This window comes from Theileria parva, chromosome 1, assembly GCF_000165365.1.
Source record: "Theileria parva strain Muguga chromosome 1, complete sequence, whole genome shotgun sequence".
NCBI classification, from domain to species: domain Eukaryota; phylum Apicomplexa; class Aconoidasida; order Piroplasmida; family Theileriidae; genus Theileria; species Theileria parva.
Window position 1 is genome coordinate 30,361 of NC_007344.1, and position 25,763 is coordinate 56,123.

General features: G+C 33.9%; 8 protein-coding genes across 8 annotated transcripts; 3 read left to right on the top strand and 5 right to left on the bottom strand.

Annotated features, from left to right (window-relative positions):
- Positions 1–60: 60 nt before the first annotated feature.
- TpMuguga_01g00010 (uncharacterized protein) lies at positions 61–1,992 on the bottom strand. The gene has a single exon (XM_061304891.1). It carries the CDS (start codon positions 1,822–1,824, stop codon positions 844–846), a length of 981 nt encoding a protein of 326 aa, XP_061161469.1. The 5' UTR covers positions 1,825–1,992; the 3' UTR covers positions 61–843.
- Positions 1,993–3,113: 1,121 nt separating this feature from the next.
- Positions 3,114–7,712, top strand: abc3 (ABC transporter; the record flags this gene model as incomplete). The annotated part of the gene is made up of 1 exon (XM_760445.1): positions 3,114–7,712. One exon carries the CDS (start codon positions 3,114–3,116, stop codon positions 7,710–7,712), a length of 4,599 nt encoding a protein of 1,532 aa, XP_765538.1.
- A 154-nt stretch (positions 7,713–7,866) lies between these two features.
- On the bottom strand, positions 7,867–8,621 carry ZBP14 (14 kDa zinc-binding protein; the record flags this gene model as incomplete). The annotated part of the gene is made up of 4 exons (XM_760446.2): positions 7,867–8,092; positions 8,125–8,312; positions 8,343–8,425; positions 8,488–8,621. 4 exons carry the CDS (start codon positions 8,619–8,621, stop codon positions 7,955–7,957), a joined length of 543 nt encoding a protein of 180 aa, XP_765539.1. The 3' UTR covers positions 7,867–7,954.
- A 254-nt stretch (positions 8,622–8,875) lies between these two features.
- Positions 8,876–10,299, bottom strand: Exosc9 (exosome complex exonuclease Rrp45; the record flags this gene model as incomplete). The annotated part of the gene is made up of 8 exons (XM_760447.2): positions 10,041–10,299; positions 9,762–10,010; positions 9,626–9,730; positions 9,526–9,593; positions 9,359–9,494; positions 9,109–9,204; positions 8,980–9,080; positions 8,876–8,912 (listed from the first exon to the last, which is right to left on the bottom strand). Exons 1-8 carry the CDS (start codon positions 10,203–10,205, stop codon positions 8,876–8,878), a joined length of 957 nt encoding a protein of 318 aa, XP_765540.2. The 5' UTR covers positions 10,206–10,299.
- A 186-nt stretch (positions 10,300–10,485) lies between these two features.
- Positions 10,486–14,937, bottom strand: TpMuguga_01g00014 (Rhoptry neck protein 2; the record flags this gene model as incomplete). The annotated part of the gene is made up of 3 exons (XM_760448.2): positions 10,486–12,779; positions 12,811–12,966; positions 13,077–14,937. The coding sequence occupies 3 exons, from the start codon at positions 14,935–14,937 to the stop codon at positions 10,486–10,488; spliced, it is 4,311 nt and encodes a 1,436-aa protein (XP_765541.2).
- A 496-nt stretch (positions 14,938–15,433) lies between these two features.
- On the top strand, positions 15,434–18,400 carry Tsr1 (Pre-rRNA-processing protein TSR1-like protein). Its single transcript, XM_760449.2, has 8 exons — positions 15,434–16,083; positions 16,232–16,372; positions 16,404–17,126; positions 17,229–17,334; positions 17,373–17,638; positions 17,751–17,905; positions 17,982–18,129; positions 18,195–18,400. The coding sequence occupies exons 1-8, from the start codon at positions 15,590–15,592 to the stop codon at positions 18,382–18,384; spliced, it is 2,223 nt and encodes a 740-aa protein (XP_765542.1). The 5' UTR covers positions 15,434–15,589; the 3' UTR covers positions 18,385–18,400.
- A 92-nt stretch (positions 18,401–18,492) lies between these two features.
- Positions 18,493–21,601, bottom strand: VPS10 (Vacuolar protein sorting/targeting protein 10). Its single transcript, XM_061304892.1, has 3 exons — positions 20,038–21,601; positions 18,936–19,926; positions 18,493–18,800 (listed from the first exon to the last, which is right to left on the bottom strand). The coding sequence occupies exons 1-3, from the start codon at positions 21,325–21,327 to the stop codon at positions 18,508–18,510; spliced, it is 2,574 nt and encodes an 857-aa protein (XP_061161470.1). The 5' UTR covers positions 21,328–21,601; the 3' UTR covers positions 18,493–18,507.
- A 478-nt stretch (positions 21,602–22,079) lies between these two features.
- TpMuguga_01g00017 (PA14 domain protein) lies at positions 22,080–25,724 on the top strand (the record flags this gene model as incomplete). The annotated part of the gene is made up of 12 exons (XM_061304893.1): positions 22,080–22,464; positions 22,595–22,721; positions 22,818–22,923; positions 23,004–23,069; positions 23,101–23,356; positions 23,435–23,997; positions 24,028–24,220; positions 24,344–24,415; positions 24,446–24,644; positions 24,728–25,416; positions 25,446–25,478; positions 25,614–25,724. Exons 1-12 carry the CDS (start codon positions 22,312–22,314, stop codon positions 25,722–25,724), a joined length of 2,568 nt encoding a protein of 855 aa, XP_061161471.1. The 5' UTR covers positions 22,080–22,311.
- Positions 25,725–25,763: the final 39 nt, after the last annotated feature.

A 25,763-nucleotide genomic window follows, 5' to 3' on the forward strand; every position in this document is an offset into this window, starting at 1 on the left:
AAGCACTTAATTTTGTATTATATTTAATAATCATTTACAGATTTATACTAAACTTAGATTACATATTAGATTGTTTTTTATAGAAAAATTAATTATATTAATGAATCAAATGGATGTCTCTTCAAATAATATTTGTAAATGAATAAAATAAATAATTCAATTTAGTATATATTTGTCAGCAGCCATTAAATTAAAATAATTTTCGTTAGAATTAAACAATATGTTTTCAGAATATATTTAGAAGAAATTATTAAAAAATTTACAGTCATTAAACATAAAATAGTGGGAACTTAATTCTAGTATTTTTTACCTTTACTTATAACACACATCCACATTCCATTATTCTTTATACAATCTAACACTTTTGTATAAAAAAACACTCTAACCATATTATACTGAGTTGCATAAGTTATAAATTTTATATGACCTTCATTTGGGTGTCTTTTATAGACTATTTCATCATATACCATAACCATTGTACAGTTTGTTTTTTTCCTGAAAACATATTTAAATATATAATTGACACAAAGTTCAACATCATATTGCTCGGGACTGAGCTTAATATCATTTCCTCCTTCGTCTTCAGTATAGAAACTGAGAAAACTTGGAATAAAAAAAACCTTCATCATCCACTTTTGAAAGTAAGGCTTAAATGATAAAATTTTATCACAAAAAATGAGATTGAACATGTTTGTATGTTTTTTATAAATCAAACTAATTGGGTATGCCAACCTGTCTTTATTTACCCAAACAAATTGTTTATTTTGGTAAAATTTTGAGCAGTTTCCGATAAAATCAACCTTTGTAAAACTTTTACAGTCAATTTTTAAAACTAAATCTGATTTATTCATTGGGCCCAATGCAATAATTGTCAATACTATATAAGTCATCTTCTCTATCTGAAGTCCTCATAATATCAACTATATACTTAAATCCATTCATACAAGCATAATAGTTGAGTCTGTTAAATAGATTTTCTCTATAATATGGTTCATTTATGGTTGGCATAAGTACTCTGTGATACCTTTTTTGATGTGTAAAAGCAATATACAGTCTTTTATTATAGGTATAAACTAATTCCACCACTAATGGGGAGTTATTATAACTATACAGGCATACTCCATAAAGCTGCTCCTTGTTAGGTATATTTAAGGGGTAATAGTTTTTATTATTTTCATAATTTCCTGGAACAGCGTCCTCTATTACACGGGTTGTAAGACCTCCAAAGCCAAAACGATTTTGAGGTCCGTTTCTAAGATTATTTAATCTGTATGAACTAAGATCGTAGTATCTTAATACGAATTTTTCTAGACCATTCCCTGATAAATGAAGTTGGTTAACAGAAACATTCAATGAATTACTGTCGTAGTCTCGAGTTTGTTGTATGTCAACATCAACAAGCTTATCAGAGTCTGGATGTGACTTATGATTTATATTGGAAATAGTTTTCTCCGAGAATATTGCCTCAACAGATAGCGATGAATTACTTTCATTTAATAGTATAACTGATGACTTTTCCAGATTTAAGTGTATCACAGTTGGATTATCCAACACCCAAAGAACTGAGGCAGAAATTAAAAGTTGGTCGCTAGTTAGTAAAGGATCAAAATATATTACATCATCATCATAGTATAATTCCTTTAACAAAAAAGGTTTACTAGGTTTATGCTTGTAAAAATTACCAGAATCATCCCTGTAAACATTGATCTCAATTCCTCCTTTGCGATATTTGCTTATTTGATCAATATCTAATTTAAAACAACTAGAACACAAACTGAATAACCAAATCCCAAAATATAACAAAAATGTGTAAGTATTTTTCATCAAAATTGAAAAATCAAACACACACTTATCTGTATAAGAATTTATTTTAGGAATGAGTTATAGGACTTGAACTTGTATTTTTTATTCATATATAAATTATAAAATAATTATGAAACTAAGCAGATAATTTTATGCTTATTAGTTGTAATAGCACTTCTAAATACCCTTAGTATGACCCTACAATGAATCACAATAATCGCTGAATCTCTCCAGATATTGTATAAAAATTTGGATTTACACTTGTTTAAAGTTTAATCACTAAGGATTAACATTTCGACTAAGACCATATTTTGAAAAGATTGGTTTTGGTGATACTAATAGGCATTTCAATTTTCGTGATTCGATTAAATTTAATCCAATTTTATTACGAAAATTTAGTTTCTACTAACCGATTTATGACTATTACATTAGTTGAATATATATTTGTCATCTACATTTCCAGTCCGATTGAGTAGAACATTCGCTTCAAAGATTATGGTATGATATAGTAATAATTTATAAATATGCAACTAGAATAATGGGTTTAAGCGAGTTACTAACCACGAATTCTGTTAAAACTAATATTAAGGCAATAATTTAAGATTTATTCATTCAATATACTAAAGTTTTTAAAGGTGATTCACCAGAAACCTAGATATTAATGAAACGACAAAAAATTTTAGAACAATCATTGAGTATTTTAGACTGACTTTAATTAATTAACATAAAGATGTAGAGTATCATTTATGATTTCGATTGTTAACATAAATCAATTTTGATTACTCTTGTCGGCTCATTGTTCCACTCTATAATTGCTGGGGTTTTTATTTTGGGGTTGCCCATTTGATTCTTATGACGAAAATTTATATTTATTATTTAATTTCTGTCTCTGCTGAGACAATTTAACTTGTAACACATACTAACAACTTGTGTTCATTATAATTTTGTAAAGTCCACTTCCACATACACTCTTTTAATAGAGTTTACACTATATTAATTCCTAGGTCTTTAGGCTTAGCATCCAATTTCCTCAAACGTTTCGTCACTGATTTTAACATACTGAGTTCAAATGATTATCATCATCTCAGAATAATCCCAAACTTTACTACTTGAATAAGGTCAATGTTTAACTCAATTATCCCCTTACCATTAATTGTCATAGAACCATAAATTGACATTTATTTAACAACTATTCGATTTTCAGGAAATTAATTGATAATTATCGTTTAGAGAGCATCTTATTCTAATATTCTACGTAAAAGGTCAGCAATACTTGAAATTCTATTATTTCTATCCATACGCAGATTTGAATGGGAAAACGTAGACAAATTTCTGATTTATTTAACAGTACGTTCCAAGAACCCGATGATAAACCTGTTTCCGAGCACCATTACTGGGAAAGTAAATCATACTCCAAAACCTACTTTAATAACAAATCTCGTTTTTTAAAATTTAGGTATTATGACTCTGTCACTGTTTTGAAATTCCTTTTCTTTCACTGGGTAGCTAAATGGGCATCTCTTCTTTCTAAACAATATGTAGAGCCATACAAGTTACATCCACTTCCCGTTGCTGACCAAGTCCTGCGTTGGCATCCAGTTTTCTCCAAGAACCTTAGTGATTGTCTCATTGCATTGGAATCATATGAAACAAGACAATACGGACACCCAAATACCAGACCTACCAGATCTGTTCTATTGAGAGCCCTATTCCTAACGTTTTGGAAGAGAACAACATTTGGTCTCCTAGGTATTATAGTTACTAATGTCCTTAGTATGAGCATTGCACTACTGGTCAAGCATCTTTTGGGCATCCTGAACACTAGCTCTTTCACTCTTCTGAAAATATTTCTGTTCCTATTTGCTGTAATAGGTCTTCAGATTGTTGATGGGCTTTTGATTGAAAATTTCAGTTATTATCTTCTTCGATTAAAAAGCGTATGGGAACATTCAGTTGCAATTGGTGTGTTTCAACATGGCATGTGCTATAGAAGAAAATATTTCAATAACATTAATGGTTCAAACTCCTTGAGTGTTTGTAACGGTGTTTTACATACCTGTTCTCCTGATTCTGATTGTTCCAGAAATCCATTGTTTTGTCCAGCCAGGAGGTACCAAAACAAAGATATTACTCCTAACATGTTCACGTTTGAGTATTATGATTGCTTCTACGTATCCCTATTTGTTGAATCGGCAATACCAATTGTTAACTTTTTGTCAAACTTTATCTATGGTGTTGTGTTGATTTCCATGCAGATTAAGATTAATTTGTGGGTACTGTACGTAATTGGCCTTGTTTTCTGCTTTTTAATGGTTGTTGTTGAGATTATTAATACTTACTTATTTCATTTTATTTGCCTTGTCAAAGATTATAGAATTTCAGAATGCATTGAAATCATATCTGAGTTACCTCTCATCAACAAATTACTCTACGATGACATTGCTATTAACATAATTACTGAAACTAGGAATTCTGAGTTACTTCTGATTTTGGTTAGATTATTTTTTACATTACTCAATAAGTCGTTGTGCGTTATTTGCAACAATGTGACATTCTTTGTACTGATGAATTATTTTGTAAAATCTGTGAGAGACGCAGAGGTTATCAAGGATGTTGACACCGGCGGTTTTCTATCTTCATTCTACATCTTTTTCAGAATTATCAACTCAATGTTCATGTTCCCGTATGCACTTGGAAGATTAACTACTGCTTATATATCATACAACAGGGTTAAAAAATACCTTAAAGACTGCTCACCTAATTTTTACATCAGTGATAATAGACACACCGGGCCAACTGAAATGTCCTCTGACCTACCAGATGTTACCACTGAGCTTGCGAAGGATGTTGTAGTATTATATAAGGATGCCTCATTTGCATGGGTCCACAATAGGAAAGATTTTGCCAGTAAGAACAATGAAGTTCAGCTGAAGAATGTGAACTTTCAGCTAAAGAGGGGTGAGATAGCATTAATGACAGGTAGTCAGGGTTGTGGCAAATCTAACTTCATAAAGTCAGTACTTGGTGAGATGACATTGGTTGGAGGTTCAATGGCAGTAGTTCCTCTTCACACCTCAATGCCAATATTTTACGCCTCCGAAGAAATTTGGCTTAAAGAAGGAACTATTAGATCAAACATAACATTTGGACATAGATTCGATGAGGAAATATATAACTTAGTCATCGAGAAACTTGAGCTTGAAACTGATATATTATCTTGGGAAAGAGGTGACTTAAGAGTTGTCTCAGATAATGCTCACTCACTAAGTTGTGGTCAGAGAGTTAGAATGGAGATGGCCAGAGCTATCTATGCCTATCTTGTATTCAGCAAGGTGAACAAGGATTACAACAGAAGCCAATGTTCATTCCTACTATGTCTTGACGGATCATTTCATGGATTAGATCCATATGTATCCAGAACTGTATTCTTCAACTTGTTCAATGCTAAGAATGGTGTACTAGTTAAGGACGATCTTGCTGTTATAGTTTCATCATCACTAACCTTGCTGGATAAATGTGTCTCACCTACAAAATTAGGTCATTTCCCTAAGATTCCCGTATACGAGATTGATAACAAATCTGTTCATTTCAACTGTTATTTGTCAGATGTTTTTTCTTACAAAAAGACATCAAATGCCTTTGAGTATATCACACCTCCTTCAGGTCCATACGAATTGAATTTCTTTACCAAGGATATGATGAAACTTTGTTATTCAAGCTCTAACACCAGCTCATCTAGGAATCACTTAACTAAATCAAAGTACAGACGCTCACTAACTTCAATCATCCAGGAATGTTATTCCGATGATAAATTTAATCCATATCTACTATATTTCAGGGCAGCTGGATTTACGTTTGTTCTATTCACAATCTTTTCTTTGGCATCGGGTGTTATGGATAACTCTAAGTTCGTCCTTGCAACAAATCTCACAGATTATATGTTCAAAAAAGCAGGGGATTATGACGATGGCGCCACTGTTGACATGTCCGATGTTGTATCGCACAGCGATTCTGCCCTAAACGTAATGCTGATTATTGTGTCAGTTATTATGGGATGTTCTCTAGTATCAGTGTTACTTTTCACGGTTTCAAGTTTAATGGCATCAAGAAGAATACATGAATATTGTCTCACCTCAGTCTTCAAGAACAGCTCATCTGTGATTAAGATCAAAAAGCAGATAAACCAAATCATAACATATTTTTCTTCAGATATTGTTTTCGTTGATGAATGTATTGGAGATATGATCTTTACCACCTTCTTGTCATTTATACAAACTGCGATTTCCATTGGAACACTATTTTACACAATTCCCCTATCTGTTCCATTTATTTTTATATCATTGGTCATTGCCTTTGAATTCATAGTATTGAATATTGTCAAGTCATTTAAGAGCATTCAGCTGGGATCACTAGAAACTATGTCACACATTAACACAACGTGTGAGGATGCCATACTCGGATCACCAATTTACAGAAGCTTTAAAAAGGAATGGGAGTTGGTTAATGATATTATTGAAAGAAATGATTATAAAACGAGGTGCTGGTTTTTGGCAAACTCCTTTGCAAGTTGGGCTTCAGTGTCTTTCAATTGGTTATTTTCACTTACAACCGCTCTATTCCTCACAGGCCTGATCATATTTGACAAGTTTACTGACTTTAAGATGAATGTTGGTTATTTTGGATTAGGTTTATCACTTAGTATGAGTGCCATCAAATCTTTCAACAATTGTTCCTTTTGTTTTGCCAGGCTGCAGGTTTTTATATGTTCACTTCGAAGATTTTTGTGCTTTATTCCCCCCGGATCCAAATACGTATTTGACAAATTCCGCAATGTTCATCAAGAGGATTTAGTTATCAGTTCATCAAAACCTGAGGACCAAATTAATACAACTAACTTGCTTAGGAGAAGGGCAATTGAATTCAAAGACACCAATCCCAACTTCTTAAAGAGGATGTTATTCAGGCCTAAGTTCAACTTCATGTACGTTTCGAATTATCTCCCATCTGAACACACCGGGGTAGTATTGAAGGATCTCTGTGTTTACACCAATTCACTGATGAATAAGGAAGGCCTCATCCTTAACAACATTAACGCAACACCCAGCAAGTCTGATATCATTGGAATCATTGGCAGAACAGGCGCTGGTAAAACAACTTTGCTATCTGTGCTGGAAGATAATGTTAGAAATCGAACTGGTCAAGTCCTGCTTGATGGTAGAGATTTACAAGAAATTCCCAAGAGTGTCCTGAGACATATAGTTGGCGTTCTTCCCCAGTTACCATTTGTCTTCAAGGGTTGGACCATTAGAAGGTTCTTGGATCCAAGGAGACTATTTACTGATGATGACATTAATGAAGCTCTTGAAAATTGTGGTCTTCTTGATTTTGTAAATTGCCTTCCAGGCGGTAGAAAACTTGATACTGTAGTTGTACCCAAACCACTTAATACTGGCAAAAAAATTCTTGACCAAGATCCAAAGGAATCTTTTAACAGGGGTAAGGAATCTTACCGCGAAGACAGCTCAATGACCATCGATGCTCCTAAATCAACAGGTACAATGTTATCTGTAACTCAGCTCAGAACACTTTGGTTTGCGAAGTTAGTATTGTGCAGACATCAGTACAGAATGTTAATCATTGATGAACCACCATCTGATAACATTTCTGAGGATGGCTCTGAAGTTCAAGATATGGGTATACCAATCTATGAACTATTGGATAAATACTTTAAACACTGCACATGTTTTGTTACTGCACACTTCTCCAAGGTTCTCAAATCTTGTACATCCGTTTGGGTAATGCATCACGGCAGACTTATAAAGACCTGCAGCGCTTCAGAAGTATCCAAAAATGAATCAATCTCAAATGTAATTGAAGAGATGGTTACCAAGTATTCGAACCAACCTTAATGTGTAATATTTAAGATTGCCCAATGGCATGTGTAATATAAATTTTCCGTCTATAAATAACATATGTACTACACTCACAATAACAAAAAACTAGGTAATATTCTAAGCTAGAATAGAACTAGATTAATTATTAAAATGAAATTTGATATAATTATAAATAAAGTAGCTAAATTTATGTAATGTTAAAGAGTATTTGGAGTTCAGAAATGAGAATCGAGTCCCTGAAAATGTGAATTTAGAAATTATCCAGGTGGCCAATTGAACCTTCTACCAGACATAAGATGCATATGTAGGTAAAAAACGGTTTGAAGAGCCCCTGGGCCACTGTTAATTACAACTCTAAAGTCACCCAGATTATTCTCCTTAGCTATATGTGCAGCCTGAAATATTGGTGTTAAAATCCAAAACCTACCTTTACCAACATATGGCCTAAAACCTTTTCATGACGCTCGGTAGCATCACTTAAACTGGCTAGACCGTCCATTTCCTTGGGAATTATTAATATGTGGCTTGGAGACGCGGGCTGAATGTCATAAAAAGCCAGAACCAGGTCATCCTCGTAAACCTTTTTACAAGGCAATTCGCCCTTAACAATCTTGTCTAATATTGGCTAATTGAGTTTAAACTTACGAAATACAGTTAATTCTTCGGGGTTTTCAGAATTCGGCATGGATTTTAAAGCAGAAAAACTACTTTTCAAAGTATCAAAATTACTATATAAAAATTATACAAGATTATACAAATACTATATAAGATCGATTAGTTATGTTGTTACGTTTTTTTTGTTGGAATGAAGGTAAGTTGTTTGTAAAATGGTGTAAGATTTAGTCTGGTAAAAAAGGACGAAACCAACCAAAAACGGCTTGAAATCATAAAAACAAAAATAATAAAATAATATATATGAAACATATATTTCTTTTAAACTTTTTCAACTCCAGATTATGGGTGTTGGAATCATTCCGACATTGTTGGTCCAATTTTAAAACCACTGCACATCTCCCAATGAATACCCATTTTATTTTTCTTCATAAATTTCAGTGGTTATCTCAAAATATTATATTATATCCAACATTATTTTAAACCATTATTTATACATCAAATGACACTATTCGTAATATATGATTTAATAGATATTACATTGAAAAATCCTGATTTAAAATGTTTTAACGAGATTCCACGGGGCAAACTGCTTTAGAATAACTAAAAATATTATCACACTATTGTATTATTACTAAACTATTAATAATAACTAAATAACGTGAGATACTGTGAATTAATGTGTTTGAGTATGTTTTTTAGTGTTTGTGTATTTTTGTCCAATTCTGACATCAGAATCGCGTAGAGTTGAGTTGATCTTTGCTTGGATGCCTAAGAAATATAATCCTTAAAATGATACTGAAATTGCTGATTCAAAAGTCTCCAAAGGCACGGGAGTTGAGCCATTCTTGTAAATCCAAAGAACCTCTCCAAACTGGTTAAATAGGATAGACACCTATATATTACTCATTAATTTACTGTTAAAATATTACTCTATTGGTAGTGGTATTATGTAGTTCAGTAGAAAATGTATTTACTCGTGAAGAACGAATCATATGTAACTGTTTAAAGTATGATTAAGAATGATTAAATTGAATTCAAAAGGCTACCTGGGTCTTGAGTAACTTTTCCTCAAATGAATTTGGTTCCAACACGAACTTATATTCGGATAAATTATGGTCTAAAAGTGAGTGATCTGGAGCTTCCAGCAACCAAACAGTAACGAACATTGGAACATGATAAATACTGAAATTCGATTATATACTGATAAAATTACTTAAGAGGAGTTCCTTTATGCCACAGACCATAAAACGAATGATTTAACTCATCTGATAGTTCCATCAACTATAGAATTTATTAAATCGTGTAAAGCTTACTGGTTTACGATAATGCAAAAGAGACGCTAAGGCTGATAAAGAACAAGCAGATAGTAAATTTCCATCATCTTGTAATACATGTACATAAACCCTTAAAGCCCAGACCTAAAACATTAGAATTAGGGTTTAAATTTACTTGTTTTCCACTTGTAATGCAAAGGGTTTCCAAATCCAAACAGGACGATTCCTTGAACATATTCTCCAAGAAATATATCAAATTATGTTCCTGATCAGTTGTTTTCCCGGGTTCATAACTTTCAGAAGTAAAAGGAGAAGTTTCAACGTTAAAAAATAAAAACCCCTCATTTGGCCTCTCTGAATTAGGTTCAACAATTTCCTGAGAAATACAGGTAAAAACGACGGTATTTCCAAAAGAAATCAAGGACTAAAATATTATTAAAGGTTATGAAATTACGGTGCCGGGAGGTCCGTCAAAGTCAATACTGACATATACGTGTGAATCCAGTGACCTTCCATCGATTCTCAGGCCATTTTTGAGACAATCTTGTCCAATCAAAAGAGTTGAAATATCAGAATTTGGATTTTGGAGAAAATGAATCTCATTATCAGAGATAATCATATTTTTTTGATCCTATATTTTTCCAATAAAATATCAATTAAAAACATAATGGTATATTTTAAAATAAAATAGATTATTAATAATAGTGTTATTTTGTGGAATATTAACACTTTTGCCTCATTTCAATTATTTCTTTTATTACACACTATACTATTTACTATATACATATTATATGCTATTTATTTACCTTAAAATCAACACACAACCCCTATTTATTAATAAAATTATTATATATATATAACACCAAAATAAACCCTCAACTATTATACAGCTTGTCAAATTAGTCCATATGTGTGTATGAGAAAGTATTTCCATCATCTGCAAATCCTGTTTGTGTTTTCACTTCTTCATTTCCAGTTTGTTTACTTTCTAATGCTGCCGCTTCTATTTCCTTCCTGTACTGCTTACGATTACTGAACAAGTTCGCTATACTTCTGATCATATCCTTAGTGTTAACTCTTCTCCAAAGCCTTGAGAACACTGAACTTATAGCCATGTCTAATCTATGCAATATCTTAAATTGTCTCTTAAGTAATGTCCAGCCTGCATAAATTCCCATCGGAATCATCATATATGGACCCGTCAAAGCCAATATTGTTGATGAAAACACGTCCCTAATGGCTACTGAACTTGCTGAAATTGCCAGATTCGATATCGGCTCAATTGCGCAGTGCATGCTCGGGGGTTTTACCAAATACCAACACGTTTCAACAGGTGGGTGTCCCATATCCACAGCATGTTGTGCTATATCCATACACTCCAACACTGTGTATGTTGCCATTGTACCCAATGCCAAAGCAGAGAATAAGATTTTGGTCCTATTTTTCTTCCTTTCTTTCATCCATTCAGTTGTGAAATTACCAAAATAAGGGGCTTGAACTTTCATCGTTGTTGCTGTATATACATATCCCATTCTATTCATTAGAACTGAGGCCAATTTTAATATATTGGCAATGTAGAATGATTTACCAAATTCCATAACTTCCAGCTCCTTTTTCATAGATTTTGGTAATAAAGTATCATAAAAGCCAGTCCAAGCGTCTCCTTTCAATATAAATCTAACATTATTCACATAGTTAGGGCTATTCAATTCGGATAACGATGTGGTGGACGATAGATTTTTTTCGTAAGATTTGATAGACCCTGGATTACGTAGTGTTGATATTGTGAAGGCTAGAATAGCTTTCCAAATGGCCCCGCAATGCTCCGAACACATACTCTGTTGAAACTCAATCCTTCTCTCATCTACACTCATACGGCCGTAGAGATTGGAGATTGTTGGCATTCCGTAATTGAGAGGCACATCAATTGGGTTACGTGAAGTCCTGTTAGTAAGTACTTCAACTAAATCCTCAATCACGTCAATAAATGCTCCCGTTAAGTTCCATGACTCATTATTACTAAGTTTACGTTGTAATTTATGTAATTCATCAACAACCCTCATTACCTTGTCTAGATTGAGTTTAATACCGAACCAAATGGCATGATCAACATTTTTTTCCGCTCGATCGAGTATGAAATTACCGAAGTTAACAGCACGTCTCAAATATTTACGTAAATTTGATTCAATTTTTGGTGAATTAAGTATTCGTCCAAAGAAAATAGTGTTTTCTATATTCTGTTCCAAATTGTCTCTGCTATCCTTTACTACCTCATATAATATATGATTTCTACCTTCCAATGCTTTTACAGAGCCTAATTCCAAGAATTCATTAAACGATTTAAGAATTTCCGTATTGAGGGATTTGTCCCATTTAACACTCTCCATATTATGAATATGTTGAAAATCAGCTATTTTCAAATCATCCTCATTGAGGTCTACGTGATTTTTCAGTTTCTCAGAAATTGATCTCGTATATCCATCATCCGACCAGTTTTTAATCGTATTATCAATAACACTAATCACACCACCTCTCCTGAAGTAGAAGCTACTATTAGGATATGCACGACCCCAATATTCAGCATTTTGTATGACTTGTAAATTTGCCATTGAATGTGTTACAAATGTAATAGATTCAAGAGCATCTCTGAGAACTTCAGATCTTACTAATTGTTTCAAAGTGAGTTTAGTCTTCTCACGCATGAACTGTTTTACGAAACTGCCTTTCAAAAACCATTTTACAACTTTTCGTAATTTTTCTGGTGCAAAAATAGAACTTGCATCAACAAATCTGGAAAATGGATCAGCCTTTCCCAGCTTTTCCAATTCCTTTAAGTAGTCTTGTGCGGGATATTTTTTAGAGAGGATGTTATACAGAAAAAGGTGAGCTAAACCCACACTACTTGAATCATAAAACTCACGGAATCGATTAGAAATTGAACCACCGAGTAAAACTGATGGAGAGTAATTATAAGTCTCGTGCATAAGCGTCATGTTATCTTCAATCCATTTTTTAATGCCAGATGAGGCCATATATATATAGAACCTATGGCTGGCACGATATCGTAGTATACGTTTCTTTTTCTTCTTTTTTTCAATTCCAAGTTCATAAGGGAGTTTGTTATAGTATTGGACAGCGTTATAAGGTGGAACAATCTCAGCACTAAGATTCCTACCAATTCTTTTCTTTTCAACTGATGAATTATGTAATATATATAAAAATACTTTTGTTGTAATCGGCAAACCATGTTCCCTTCTTTTTTCCAGTGAACATTCGATGATCCCACATTAAAGTCATTTCGAAAAATGAACGAAACCGTCTTGGATCAGATAAAATTCTGAACCAGGAGGTTGGAACATCATTAACACTGTTTATATCACCTACAAATATATACTATTATATATATACATGTATGTATGGTGTTATGTATATGCTATAATAGTATATAACTATGGTAAGAATATGTAAAAGTATATAAACGACAACAAACTCATCATAAGAAAAACATCGAAAGCTTCTGATAATCTTCTCCTCAATTCTGTTACTTCTGTTTCTGGTACTCCTCTATATGTTTCTTCTCCCACTAGTACACTGTGTTCAAAATCACATCTAACTGCTATCGTTCCATCCCCAGGATTAGAACATAATTTTGCTTGCATTCTTTTGCCATTAATTATCGAACCCACATTAGGCTCATAACTTCCTCCTTTTTGATTTAACAAATCTCCCATGGAATCCATTGTCAAATTAATTGATCTTAGTAATACTTCCAACATCTCACATAAGAACACACCATCAGATGAAACATTATGTTCATAACGTTTAGCTGTTGATATCTTTTTATATACAAGACCATTAGAACCGCGAGCATATCTTGAACCTCTTCTTATTCCACACATATAATCCAATCTGTTAACTGATCCTCCGGGACCTGATCTCACCAGTTCCAACCATGAGTAAAATCTACGCTTCGGGTAATCTGAGAAAAAGGACTCGTACTCAGTATATCCCAACATCATTGTTGCTAGATGACCAAGAATAAATGGATTATTACCAGATACCCAAAACATATCTGCTCCTAAAATGTTTGCAACTGGTGCTCCTGATCCTGGAGTTCCATCTTTGCCTTTTTTAACTATATTATAACCGAGGGCTTTGGCTAGGTTTTCAAGTCTTGTAACTGAATCCCTAGTAGTTACATCTGACACTAATAAATACAGGGTTTTAAGAAGAGTGGTTTGTCTTATATTAGCATCTACCTCCCAACTCTTTAAACGGACTCTTGTTTTTTCCGACTCATTTTTCAACTCAGTTATTTCCTTTTCGGTCAAATCTCTACCATTCAACGCCGTTGGTTGGGGGGTAACTGTTGTATTGGGCGCTTCAAAAAGCTGTAAATATGAGGGTTTAATTGGTGTGTGTAATTCATGATCAAATGAAACCACTTCAGAGGTAGTAGTTGATCCGTCAAAGTTTGTAACACTTTTGAGAATCGGGTTTGTAAGCGAAAACAACCTTTGTGAAATTGCTATATAAGTTTTAAAATAGTTTACAGGTTGTCCTCTTAGTAAGGATTTAAATTCTGGGCTTAAACTGGCGATAAAAGGTCTGAGAAACTTATCAAAACCTATTGAGTGTTCTAATTGGTTATAATTTTCCTCTCTTACATTTTCATTACCAAATGTATAATATTTATATAATTTTCTTCTCAGTACTTTGGCTTTAACCTTTTCCCAATTTTTAGCCAAAGGATCTTTTCTAACAACAGAGGCTTTTGTACCTTTTCTAGGCTCATTTGTTTGATCGTAGTCTTTATCAACATTTCCTGCCACCTTTTCGCTTTCAGTTTCAGTTTCTGTTTCTGTTTCCGTTTCAGATTCAGACTCAGAATCCTCTCCCAAAACCTTGTCCTTAATCATCTTATTAACAGTTGTTATTTTCTTTTTAATAGCTTCAGTAGGGGTTCCTTCCCTTTCACCCCTTTTCACCTCTTTTTCGTCCTTTTTCTCTCCCTTTTCAGCATATTTACTTTCGACTTCATTCTCAATATTAAATTTATTACGATGATAATTATTAATTGTTTCATTCATACTTTTAGAGAATTCGTACATATTAGACAACACATCTTTGGCCATTCCAAGTCCATTAGCAGTCTTTTTAGCTCCCAACTCAATATTCTTGGCAACATTCTTTAAATCCTGTTTATCAATTGCTGATAATGCCAAGGCTCCACTTATATTCTTATTATTGAAATAATGTGAAATAAGAAATTGTATTACCAAAAACCTGGTAATCAAGTTTGTAATACTAGGGGAACCTCTTTTTTTAACTCTATAAATTGTATATCTCATTTCTATTGCGATTTATGACTAATATTTAAACTTTGAGATAAAAACTTTTTACTCAAAGATCTACACATTCACCTAGTTTTCATATAGAAACTCTCTTCTACACATTTTATTTATGTAAATAGTTCAAATATTCATTTTCACCAGTGAAAATCAATGACATTAGACAAAATCAGTTATGGATTGAATGCACTCAGGTGCGTGCATTTTTCCTTTAAATCAATCTTATTTAGTTTTTAAATAAATTAATTTCTAATTAAAAAGATGAAATAATATACAGAATAATTATTTCAAAGGGAATTATTAGTTATCATATTTGGTTCCGGAGTAATTTGATGATTTCAAAAACTCTCGAAGGAAAAAATAGATTAGACAAATTAAAATAATATAAATTATTAAAAAAGATTAGAATAACTAGATTACATAACTAATTATCGAATCTTCCACTAAATTATTAATCCAATTTTATAAAAAATCATAGATTCTCCCATTATTAATAAATTGCTAAAATTGATTTCTGTTTGTAAAGTTATTAAAAAATTTTTTTACCCTTAAAAAACAATTTTGTGAAATTTTAAAATTATTATAATAATTTTGTTCATGTGATTTAGATGGTGTTGTATTGATTTTCGTTTAATCAAAATTTTACTTTAATATGACAATTCATCGCAATATTTTAAAGCAGAAAAATAAGCCGTTTAAAAATTCTAAAAGTAACAAAGTAAAAAAAAACTTTTCCACTTCTGCTGTTCAAAAGATATCTCCAATTCTTAGTAGGAAGAATAAAAAATACCAAATAATTTCTAAGAATAAGAAGATTCGCTTGAATTTGCAAGAGGAATCTCCCAGAAACGTGTTCGTCCTTCCCTTCCACTCTGAGATTAATTCTTTTGAAGTTATCAACGCTCTCTTATCGTTTCATTCATCAAATTCTTCCGCTAAATCCAGTTATTCTAAGGACGGCTGGTTATTATCGCAACCAATATTGTTGAATCAAGCCTTTACTCACGACGGTATTCCTCGTCGTTTAATTTTCTACACATGTCCTCGAAACCTCACTGACATTCTCTACTCTGCGTCCGCTTCTGATATTATTCTCTGCCTATTCAGAGGTGCTTCTCAAGATTCACCAGCTTTCGACGAGCTAGGGTTTGTTCAAAACACTCTACCATTAACTATATACTGTATTTTATCCTTAATTATCCTGTTTACTAGTCTTTTATATTTTATTTAATATTATTTTGGCTATAATTAATTTAGTGTATAAACCTATATAGGGGTTGTATAAATATATTAGGTATAGAATATTGAGTTCTTTGAGGTTACAGGGCATTCCATCTCCGGTTGGAGTGAACTTTGAGTCTGCTTTACCTGGGGACCGTCAGCCCAGTTCAACTCTTGTTCGTCGTTACTTTCATTCAGAATTCGGATTAGACAAGTAAGTGCCAATTATTTATGTTTTTGTTTAGAAAATTTACTTCTGTATTTTCTGAGAAGGATTTACGCACAGTTTTATCACTAATTGGCTGTGTTTCAACTTCAGATCTCTCATGGCGTAGGGATAGGGGATACATGTTATCTCTAAACCACACTTATGATTCTGATAAGAAGGAATTAGTTCTCGAGGGTTATGTCAAGGGTTTAGGGTTTACTGTAAGGCACCCTGTTCATCTGACTTCATTTGGAGATTTCATTATTAAGAAGATTGATTTACTGTCTGACATATGCCCAGCCAGTACAAACTCCTCAAAGATTTCAGTTGAAAAAACGGTTGAGGAACTGCATAATGAGGATTTATCACAACTCCTGTCAGAATCTGAGTGTTTAAATTACGTTTCACATGAAAATTCTAATTCTCTCGACATTTCCAATAATGTTCAAAATTTGAACAACTACTTAAATGATGGTAATCATTTTCATGAAGATTTTAGCAGTAAATTGAGGATTAACAAGATCTCCGCAGAAGGTGAATTGTTACCTGATGACAATGAGATGGATCAGGACACTTATTATGACTATGATAATGGAAGTGAAGGTTCTGTATTATCTGATGAATCTGATTTTGACTTGGATGACATTTTGGAAACCTCTTCAAACTCCTCTAAGAAAATCGAATTTGAGCAGAGATCACTTGAGGAACTCTCTTTCCCAGATGAAGTTGATACCCCAGTTGATGTTCTTGCTAAAGATAGGTAATTTTCACTTAGTTTCATCACTGTTTTACTATATTTATCATTTAATTTATTTATAATTTTATATAAATTATCAGCAGCTGGGGTTTAATTGTTGCGTAGATTTCGTAAATATCGTTCTTTGAAGAACATTCGTTCTTCAGTGTGGGATCCTTATGAGTCTCTGCCTATTGAATATTACAAAATCAACGAGTTTGAGAATTTTCGGGTAAGTTTACACATTTTTCATTTTTACATTATTTTAAGGCCACCATGAGCTCATCAAAAACTCAGTTAAAAAAAAGCTGTGAGATTACAAACGTTTCCGGTTCATTTATAAGCCTTACGCTCGTTAATTTCCCCCCCGAAGATTATGCCACTTTATCATCTAGTTCCCGTTTTCCTCTCGTTTCCACGATTTTACCCTACGAACGCAAAGTTTCAGTTGTCAATTTTAACGTGGCTCGTACCTCTGAAGGACCTGATTTGCTCCCCTCAAAAACTCCTCTTAATCTCTTCTGTGGTTTTCGGAGGTATTTCTATACTCATTTTTCATAGTTATATCCTATAGTTAATAGATATAAATATTAGTCGTGTACAACAACAATGAGTGCAATAGTTACCGCTATGGTAATATGGTTATAGATTTCCCTCAATTCCTATTTACAGTAAGAGTATTAATGTTGATCGTGGGAAGCGAGGTCTTTATGATCGTTTCTTCAAGAAAGGCGACAATTGCGTTGCTACCATCTATGGATTGTCACTTTGTCCACCTACCCCAGTATTAGCTCTCGATCAAAGTACTAAACTATTACTACTTTACCTACCATAATTATATATATAATTGATATTTAGTCTAATTTAAAAAATATGTAGACGAGACTGTTTTGTTTGGAGGCCATGTTTCAGGTTCTGAGCCTTGTAGAATAATTATGAAGAGGATACTTTTAACTGGTTATCCCATGAAAGTACACAAACGACGTGCCATCGTTCGTTACATGTTCTTCAATCCTTCTGATATCAAGTTTCTTTCTACTTATTTACTAATTATATTACTAATTATTATTAACAATATATTTACGATTATAGATACTTTAAACCTGTCCAACTATTTACCAAGAAGGGTCTTCGTGGTAAGATTTTACAGTCTTTGGGTACTCACGGCCATATGAAATGTCTTTTCAGTGATTTCATCACTCAAGATGACATTGTATGCTTACCATTGTATAAACGCGTTTTCCCCAAATGGAACCCTCATACCTGGACCAAACAACTCTAATATCATTTTCACACTACTCTACTATGTATATAATACACATACCAATATATATATAATATAGTATGTATAGTATAGTCAATACTATACTTAGTATAGTTAATAGTATAGTAGTATAGTAGTATATTATAAGAGTTCGATGGTTTTAGATTCTTGATGTTTATCGTTATCATGCAAGTACGAGAGAAGTGTGGGAATCTCCTCGTGTTCCTGTTCGGCGTCTATGAATCCCAGTTCTGGTTCAAATCTTCCACCCAAAGATGTTTTCCTCTGATTGAGCGTGGAGTAGGGCACGTATTGAAAACTCTTGAAACCGTAGTTGTGGAATAGATGTTTGAACCTCTCGTCGTTCGACACATACACCACTGCAGCCATAAACAATGCCAATACCAACATAAACGCCAACAATAATTTTGATTCTAAAACGTCTTTAACGAAGTTATTTCATAACTATTTAACAACATAACTAAGAAAAGTGTGGTCCTAGAGATAATTCCTAGGAAATAACCCAGTAGTTTATAGCTAGGTAGAAGTGAGCAAGAACCGTAACGAACCCTTGGAAAGAGGTGAATGTGGGGGACATGGAACAGCAACTAGATCGGGAACCCATCCACCCACACAAACGTCTCCTGGAACCTTCCGATATGCATTTGTGTAGAAATATGATGCTGAGGTGCAACCCTCACGTTCCAAAAAGTGTCCTTCAACTTTACACACATCACTTCCAATTGCTCTTGTGAATCCCACTTCACATTCATAATCCTGTCTTGTACACTGACAAAGTTCACGATCCACTGAACGCTTGAAATCTCTACCGTTGAAACATTCACTCGCCTGTTTTCTTCTCTTATACGTTACTTTTTTACCGAGTAAACACTCGTTTCCCGTCATGTCACGTGGTACCCAAGTCTCGTAATCGCTGCTACTGCTGTTGATAGCCCAAATACCTCTGCACGCTGGCTGGTTCAGAGTTGCGAAATCTAAATGAAACACCACTCCGACACCATTTCTGTTTCCATACAGCAGGAACTCAGTAGCTGATGATGACGGCTCAATCACAATATTGTTAACGGAGAGATCGTGTTTTGAGAGTGAAAAGTCGAACCAACTTGCTCCTTCGTTCCAGCTAAAAACCACTTCTCTTGTCCTGCTCTGGTCTTGTGCCATGACCAATAGACCTCCATGATCACCAAACTCGTATATAAACGCCCCTTTATGTACTTCACGCCATGTTAAACCTCCGTCACGGCTTAGAAATGTGTTAACATTGGCTGCATCAAATGACAAATGGTCTCCAACGTTACCAGTTCCTAATATTAATCCCACTGCATTTTCAACGGAATAAAATGGAGCGAAATTCTTAAACTGCGTAATACCGTGCAAATGCAGGTAACATCTATCGGGATCACACTGGTATTGTTGTCCGTAAGAATCGACTTTAGGGGGCGTTAAATAATTCCATTGTGCCCCTTTATTGAATGAGATAACTGTACGGACATTAGATTCGATTTTTTTATGTCCCACATTACGTCTCTTCTTCTCAATCTACCGAATAACAATTATAAAAACTCTATTATTTATATAACAATGGTAACTAAAGATATAAATGTTAACTAAGTATAATAGTGTTAACTGTATAACTATATGTATAATTACTTGTGTCATGTTGTCTGATTTAGTTGCAACATTTCCGTTGATATGCGTTTTAAATTGCTGTGATGGATCCAAATATCCACCAGAATCATCTCTAAAATTTGCCAAATAGACACCCTCCATAGACAACACCTTATCAAACTCACATTCACCGGACGATGCCCTTACATTATTAGGCAACGACAATGAATAGTTAAGACCACTGGCGTCGGAAATGTACACGTTACCAACTTCCACATCACTTCCTTCATAGTGGTGTCCGACATGGATAATAACTGCTCCTTCCGAGGTGTCAAGTATTGTATAACTTTTCTCATCCAAATCTGTACTAATTCGTGCCTCATTGAATGTAACACCATTATCAGTACTGACACACAGCTTTACGGTTTGTTTACTTGAGTCAGCTACACGAGCTACAAAGATATAACCATTGCTAACGAGGAATTTGTTACCACCTGATAGTAGTTGTTGCTGTGTTGCACCATAGTCATCAGTATATCTGAATGAGATGGCGTCGTTCCAGCCGTCTTGTTTGGGCTGGTCTCCAAAGGCCATATCGTAGCGACTAAAATAGATGCGGTCTGCACTTCCGTGTGTCGGATCACCCCAACTAAATTGACCTACATATTCAGCCACCCGCTTGAAGCTGGCTCCCAGGTCTCGACTCATATAGACCACATGTCTGCAATCTCCGCCGGTACCTTTCGATAAACAATCACCCTCCCATGTACTCAGAAGCGACCATGACGCTTTAGAAGGGTGGAAAAAGAACATATTAACCTCGCCTTTGAAGCCCAACTGCTTAAATGTAAGAGCGCCATCAGAGGATATGTAATGTGTGTTACCAGTACCCAAAACGGCAACGACATTCTTGTCAGATTCACATACAAACATTGAATCTACATGGAACTTATCAACACTACTGCTACTATTCATTGCGTTACTTACAGTGCTAACAGTATTAGAAGTGTTAGACAGTGTATTGGTAATTTCGGACCATTGTTTACCAGAGTTGGTGGATCTATAAATACGGCCTGATGCTGTTTTGAGTAACACGACCCTGTTTTCAGGTCCGCACCAGACCAAATCTTCGACTATAGAATCAAAACTAATTTCGGTAACTGAAACCTTTTTCTTCCCAACGGCGTTCACGACTGGTTCGCCGTTAACGCTTGTATATTCCAAACTCTCACCTTCCTTAGCGGTTATACCTACGTCGTCCACACACCAAACCCTTAAACCCCAAACTAGTACATTAAGGATAATAAATGTATTAAAACGGATTTTCATCATTTAAAAGAATAGTTAGGTGAATAAATAGAGAAATTTGCGATCGAGAAATCGGCTCAATTTACGGAAATAAATTTACAGAAATAAAAGTCAAAGAGCCATTATTTGAAAAGCAAGAGAATAGTTTCAAATTTACATTTTACACAATGTCACAAAACTTGAAAAATTAAATCACTTACAACACTTTCACTGACATTACAATAAAATAACATTATTCTAATATTTAAAATTTGGACAAGGATTTATTTCACTAATCTAACCAGTTGTTGTATTATCGGGCATCCCTCCAGAATCAAACATCAACCTAACTTGTTTCCTCAGGCACAATTCACAACTTTTACTTAAAACTCTTGAAAAAAATTGTTAGTTATATTTTTATTAGTGTAATTCTGTCTATTTCACAAATTTACAAGTTTCCATCCTTCCAACACTACTGATGTCGTTTATATCTACAACAATTTTCCACTCCTTTTCATTCCTTTTTCCAAAATAAACCATATTCTTTACTATTTATTAGATATCCAGTATAATATATATCATATATAGTCTATTTTACCATATAGAGTACTTTACACGGTTAGTGATATTATATTAATTTTCCACGTCTTTTCATATTACTTCAATTCTATGATTTAACTCGTTTTTTATAAATATTTCCATCTTGACGTTTTTAATCTAGAATCTCGTGAATAATGTGAAATCAGTTTTAACACTATAAACTATTTCATTAATTAAATCATGTAAAAAATATTAAACTTCCCTACACATTAGTCTTCTATTTGGTTTAATAAATTTTTGCAATTTTTTATTCTACCATAAAATTAAAATTGTTTGTAGTTTCATCAATTTATGGTAATTTCATCATATTATATTGTGAAATGTGTACGAAATTAGCTGATAATTTGAAAATGTGTGAATTGAAAAAGCTGTAAAATACCTTACTAATTGTACTGAAATGTATAAATTAAGTATTTAGTAGTGGATTTGATGTATTTTGTGAAAATCTGGGCATTTGCAATTTTTAGCAAATCTGTTTGGTGTTTCTTTACTTCTCCTGATTTTACGCCTAAAAATGAAGTTCCACTTCCTAAAGATTTTACTATACAATCTGTTGACGATTATGATCAATCTGAACTAAAGGTATTTCTTACACATTTACTCCTAGTTATATGATTCCAACTTATTTTTTGTGTTAATTATTCACTATAACGGGCTTAATTAATTATTTCATGAAAGTTATGTTCTTAAAATATAGGATAATTATTTGTAGAAACTAACCGAGTATAGACAAAGACATCGCAAGACTCTTGATGGTGCTTTATGCGCAGCAGCATTTGTCAGAAATGGAAACACATTTACTGATTGTACTACTACTGAAGCTCCAGATGGCTCTGTTGGTATTTCATTAGTCATATTATTCACATAATTATTACATATGATATACTGGATTCATTATTCATTATATGTATAACAAGTGTTTGATAGTTGATTAGGAAGAGAATGGTGTTATTTGGAGGTTCAGCTTATAGGCACTGGAGCTAGAGATTGGGACTTTTGCGCTGGAGTTATTGATTATGATGCTTTAAGATATAAAGCTAGGTACTATTATACACATTTTTTATATATTTACTCTAAATTAGCTACATTTAATAATATTCTGCTGATTAAACACTGTTCAGTTCCTTAATGGAATTGAGAAGAATGGAATTGGAACAAGCGTATAGGTCACTGGTGAGGGAAGAAAGGTATTGAAAAACATATTTATTTAATGTGTAGGAGAGTTGACAGTACGTTGTCGAAGTATGAAGAAGTTTGCGGATCAGGTGAGCAGGATTATGAGTCTGACATTTTGAGACTGGAGACCTCTTTAAAAGGCGTAGATAGAGCCATTGCACAACTAAAAGCTAACAGCTCCTCATTGCTTTCACTCACTAACAGTCTCGATTCACTTGAAGACGAACGAGATTTACTCACTAAATCTGCTTTACATAATCGCAAAAATTGCTCTGTGGTTCGGGGTTATCTTGATCAAGTATTATTATACCACAATTTCCACTATGATTATATAGTTATACATACTATTCCCAAGAACTTAGTAATTCCAATATAGAGTAAACCCGATGGACTGAGAGCAAGTTACTATAATAACCCTTATTTCCGAGGAGTCCCCTCAGGCTTTATTGATCACGAAGATGTGAACTTGATGTGGGAGGACTTTGTTCCTGTGTTTGGGGTACCTCACGATTCGTTTTCTGTGAGGATTGAGGGGTTTCTAAGAATTCCTTCAACTGATGTTTATACGTTCTACGTGAGGAGTGACTGTAATGTAAGACTCTTTTTGGATGAAGAGGTGATAGCGTCTCAAGGGTTTGACCCTGAGTCTGACCGTGGTGGCCCAGTTGTAACTCAACCAATCAACGGTAGGCCAACAATGAACGTTTTTGTCAAGTCGAATTCATTCCACTTAATTGGTGGGAAACGATATCCTATCACAGTCGAATATTCCCACCAAAAAGTACTTAAATACTACAACTCCAATATCGCTAGACTTGCTCTGAGCTGGTCTTCAACAAGTTTCCCAGAACAAATTATCACTTCAGAACACTTTTTTAAGGGCTCAGGACAAAATTCAGATATTTCAATCAGTGGACTCGAGGGCCAATATTATACCTTGTACTTTTATTTATTTATTAATATGCTTAGGAGTATGTTGGAAAATGGAGCACAGGCGTTCAAAGGAGTGTCTAACTTTGTAATTGCAGATGTTCCGGGGAAGTTCATAGGTGCAAGAATGATAACCATGCACACCAAACCTACTGAACAACTTGTTTCATTTGAAGTTTCTAACCACTCACTCGTCTACGTCGCAATTCCAACTCTTTCAAACACTCACCCAGTAACATACACATTAATTATTACCATATTACTAATAATATATTTATATAATTTGTTTTCACGGGTTAACAGCAATTAATTATACCTATATATAGTTAGTGTTAGGAGTGTCAAAATGTTATAGAAAGATGAGGATGGAGTGAGTTTTGAGAAGACTTTTGATGTTTTATCTGTTTATGGTGTTGGTGATAACTGCGTAAGTTATTGAGTTTGTAAATTATTATAGGGGGCCGCGTTCACACAGATAGAGTTCACCATTTACTGGAAGAAGTTTCAGGCAGGAAACGTTAAACTTTTGCTCCCAGACGACACTTCGTCCATAATTTTTATCCTACCAGCAATCACCAGTGGCCTTTGCAAAGGAGATGTCTCAATTATCTCTTATACTCCCTCAGATAAATGCGTAGCCTCTTCTTCATCTAATGGTAACTTCAGTTTTACTTTAATTATACTTTAATAGCATTTTAGTCAGATTATACATATACATATAGTTGATTGAAATGTATAGAACTTTCGGGATGTGTTGCTGGATTTGGAAACGGCATGCCTTCAGAAGTCGGTTGGATAACAGCAAAGGACAAATTAGCGGGTGAATTTTTGAGGCGAGAGTTCCCAAAGATGGTTGAGTTGAGGTACTTTCACTTCTTGCCTCGAGGAGCTCTAAGGGCTTCTGAGGTCAGTTTTCGATTTTCGGACGGTAGTGAAGAGGACTTTGCCATTACTGACGAGTTGCGGTACGAGTTCAGGACTCCTGTGATGGTGCAGTGGGCGAGAATTGAGATAAAGGCTGTAGAGCAGCTTGAAGGTACTGAAAACACAACTGGCGGTGTTTTTACGCTTTTTGGGGTAATTTGTGAGGGCATACGTCCTGTAAAGGAGAAACAAATAGACACAGTTGACATTGCATTTTGCAGTGGAAATTGTGACCCTTCGAATGCCTTAATCATCGATTCAGGCCACACTAAGTCATCGCACGGGAATTTGTACTATGGATGGAATACCAAAGCAAATCCAATCCAGTGTACAGATAACATTGATACTGCTACTGCCAATAATAAAGGGTTTAAGTTGAAAGACAATAAATGGTCACTGGAAGTTCCATATCATGGAGTTTTTAGAATAAAGGTGAAATTAGGAGCATTGTGTAAAGATTTGAAGGAAGTTTCACTAACGATAAACGGATACGAAGTTCTAGGAGTAAGTTTTATCTAAATAATTTGGTTTAGTCGGAGAATCTAGAAAAAAATTCAACAGTTACAGTACGTTCAAACTACTTACACATTAGATATATATAACTGAGTTATAACACAGCTAGATTTCATTATTATAAATGTTCACGTTTATTTCATTAAACGTACACAATTATTTCAATATAATAAATGAAAAAATTATAGTATGTTGGAATAATTAATATGGAAAAAGTTGGAAGGATAGAGTTGGGCAGTGAAACTGAGGGTTTGGGATTATTAAGTTTTAATTTATCATCAACTTTAAATGAAATATAACAATTAAACAAAATTTTAATATAACAATCCATCGCAATA